General features: G+C 51.9%; 1 protein-coding gene across 1 annotated transcript in view; it reads right to left on the bottom strand.

The window, feature by feature from the left end:
* Positions 1–2,387: 2,387 nt before the first annotated feature.
* The window catches only part of LOC103914442 (leucine-rich repeat-containing protein-like), a 13,272-nt gene continuing 12,403 nt past the window's right edge, over positions 2,388–3,256 (bottom strand). Inside the window, exon 8 of the mRNA XM_009321081.1 lies at positions 2,388–2,528. Coding sequence (XP_009319356.1) covers positions 2,388–2,528 — 141 coding nt within the window. The remainder of the gene's footprint in view (positions 2,529–3,256) is intronic.

A 3,256-nucleotide genomic window follows, 5' to 3' on the forward strand; every position in this document is an offset into this window, starting at 1 on the left:
TGGGCCCCCCCCCCCAAAGGGGCTGGGGCAGCCGTGCGGAGGTAGCCTGGAACTTGAGATTTACAGCTACACAAATATGACTATATTCACCCAGACGGGCCTGAACCCCTTTGTCAACAGCGAGGACGATGTTGAGCAGCACCAGGGCAGGTTCGCTAAAGCTGCCAAGGGTTATGAGCTGAATGGGTGGGAGAAATTGTGAAGCAGTGCAAATAATGGGAATTAAAGCGTGAGTCACTTGAGAGAATCCATAGATACCCCCATCCTCACCATTATTGCTCACTAGGGAAGTTGCCTTCCCATAAAAACAAAGGCATTCTTTATTAAAAAATAAAATATTCAACAGGTATCCAGGGAAGCAGCTAGACTTAACTCTCCGTATCAATTGTCAGCTTTTAATTTGCAATAAATCCATTGTCAGCAGGATAAAGGCAAGCAGAAAGAACTGTAGTGATAGATCAGGAGCAAGGGAGCCCAGCGCACGGTTGGGGAAGAGCAGTGAAAGTCCTAACAAAGCAGGACAGGCTGAGGTTCAAGACATTTTTATGTTCTCTTTTGGAGGAAAGGCGATAGAAGTCACATCACAAAACACTCTGGGCTGTCACCGGGGCCGGGCTCACCCAGTGTGGGCTCTCGGTCGGCCTTTTAAACTGGCAAAGACCCAAGAGTTGTTGAATGAGCCTCGTAAACATTGAGATTTAATCTATTTAAAACGCTCATTTGTAAAAATGCCGAGAAATTACTGCTAGGCTGCGCCACAAAAAGCAAGTGTGGATATGGGGTACCCCCCAGCACCGGCCGGGGAGAGGCAGGGAGTGACGGGGATGCGGCTGGCAGGGAATTAAAGGATTGAAACGTAATTAACGGCAGCCTGGGAGGCGAGCGTGCCCTCTCAAGCACACCTGTGGGTTTTTTTTTAAAAATAGGATTACAAAATTGGTCGGTTCATCTGTGCCATACACCATCCTATTGCAGTAACATGCCCTGCGCAGGTGCAGAACACATATTAATTGATTTTAAATTGTCTACCCATTAAGGCACACAAAAAAAAGGGGGGGTTGTCAGCAGCCACTGCCACCAAGGGAGCCCTCCTACAATGATTTGTTCCTGAAAACTGTATCGGCAGGAAAAAAAAATATCCAGACCGAACACCACCAGCAGTGCTTTAAGATGGCAGCCTGTAATTGTAGGAGAAAAAAAACCACCAGTTCCCCCATCTGTACCCCCGTACGCGTGATCCAGCCAGATTTAAAAACAAACCACCCCCGTGCGCAGCTCACAAAACCCCATTTCATAGAGCACAGGGAGACAGCAGTTTGCTGCCGCTGATATCACACCGACTTGCCATAGGAGCATCTTTCTCCAAATTAGTTTTTAAAAAAAAAAAATAATAATCATATTTTCTGGGACTCATGGAAATGGTCTAATCAGCCTAGCTGGACCGCATGAAAGTCAATCTAATTACAATGCACCAGTGAAGTATGTAGGTCAGCAGCGTAACGGCCAGTGCTGGGGCTCCGGGAACCTGGAAGGGCTTTAGGGGCCACGGGGCATGACTAGCACCGGCACACGTGCTCCTGGGCTGGGCTAAGAGGGTTAATGCGATCCTTGGATGACAATCCCCCGCTTAACAGCGTGGGAGTGGGCAGGCAGCGGCCAGGGATGGCCGAGCCTCAGGAGCGACGCTGCCGGACTGGGAGGACTGGTAGAGGAGCTACCAGGACAGCGCTGGTTTGTTGTGCCCTGGGAGGAGAGTTCCCACAAAGCGGGTGCAGGGGGACAAGGAGAAACGCAAATTCAGAGGGGGAGTAACACAGGATTTGTACTAGGAAGAAAATCGATGCTAGGGATGCTACCCACCATCGTTTAAATGGTAGAGACACTCAACCAGCCTGTGTCCCTCCTCCCCCCGCCCTGAAATGCAGCTCGGAGAGGGGGTGTACCCAGCCCAGCTCCAGAGGTGACCACACGGGACTGAGCTGATGATGATCTGAGAGGCTTCAGGAAACAGGCTCGCTACTGTCGCCCACGCAGCCCCAGCGACACGAGCTGTGGGAGCTCCTGCAGGGATCGCCGGGCTCTTGCATGGCTAAGCGCAGGGGGGTGGGAGTCGCAGGTGCATCCCAGCACTGTTTCAGAGACAGTTTAATCACAGATGCCATGCTGAAATAAGCAGGCACTGACCCAGTTGCATACTTGAGCCCTGTCCATGCTCGAGGGAGGAAAAGGGGAGCCCCGAGCGCTGGAAGAGGGTGGTGGGCTGGCACCCAGGAGAGAGCAGCTCAATGTCCTAATTAAATCTCTTCCCAGCCTTGTGTTTCTAAATTATCCCTCCTTCCCCCCCCTCCCCAGCTCTGAAAGCAGCACAGACGAGCTGCAGGGCTCGTTTAAGGCTGGCTGTAAGTAATCCTCTCATTATGCCCTTCGATCCTCCCCTCCTCCTCCTGCAGATACAGCCAGAGGATGAGGTAAGCACCACGCTTCATCCCCGAGATGCCAGCAGCAGCGTTATCTGCTCTTTCTGCCGGCTGGAGAGCAGCAGGGCATTAAAAGATGGCACAAACCTTGGGGGCTGTTGTCCTCTCGTCCCTCCACGAAGCGGCAGCGGCCAGGCCAGCAGCCGGTGTGCTGAGCGCAGGGGCACCCAAAGCATTACAGGAGCGCTTCTGCTCGTGTTTCAGAAGCATTTCAGCAGCCTGTGTCTCAGCGGTCCCTGCAACCAGGCTGCTTTGGGCCACAGCTCTTCCCTGTCTCACCACACAGTGCAGACATTTTCTAACGAGTTGTCTAAGCATATGCATGAACGATGCGGTCCCATCCCAGCAGCAGAGGCTTCTTTCCGACAGCAGCTGGGCCAGTCTCCAACCACGCAGCCACAAAAGCAAGGAGAATAAATCTTCACCACGTGCACAGGAGACAAGGCAAGAAGCAACGGACTTAAACTGCCATGAGGGAGATTTAGGCAAGAGACTAGAAACATTTCCTCACAGCGATGACAGCTTTGCCTGAGAGGTTATGAAACGTCCATCAGATGCTGTTGGGAATGGGTTGCAGTGAGCTGCTCCTCCTCTGGAGCAAGGATAGCTGGTTTCTCGTGATCGTAGAATCATAGAATCATTAAGGTTGGAAGAGACCTCTAAGATCATCGAGTCCAACCGTCAACCCAACACCACCATGCCCACTAAACCATGTCCCTAAGCGCCTCATCTACACGTCTTTTAAATACTTCCAGGGATGGTGACTCAACCACTTCCCT

Source organism: Pygoscelis adeliae, unplaced genomic scaffold (genome assembly GCF_000699105.1).
Source record: "Pygoscelis adeliae isolate BGI_AS28 unplaced genomic scaffold, ASM69910v1 Scaffold403, whole genome shotgun sequence".
NCBI lineage: Eukaryota > Metazoa > Chordata > Aves > Sphenisciformes > Spheniscidae > Pygoscelis > Pygoscelis adeliae.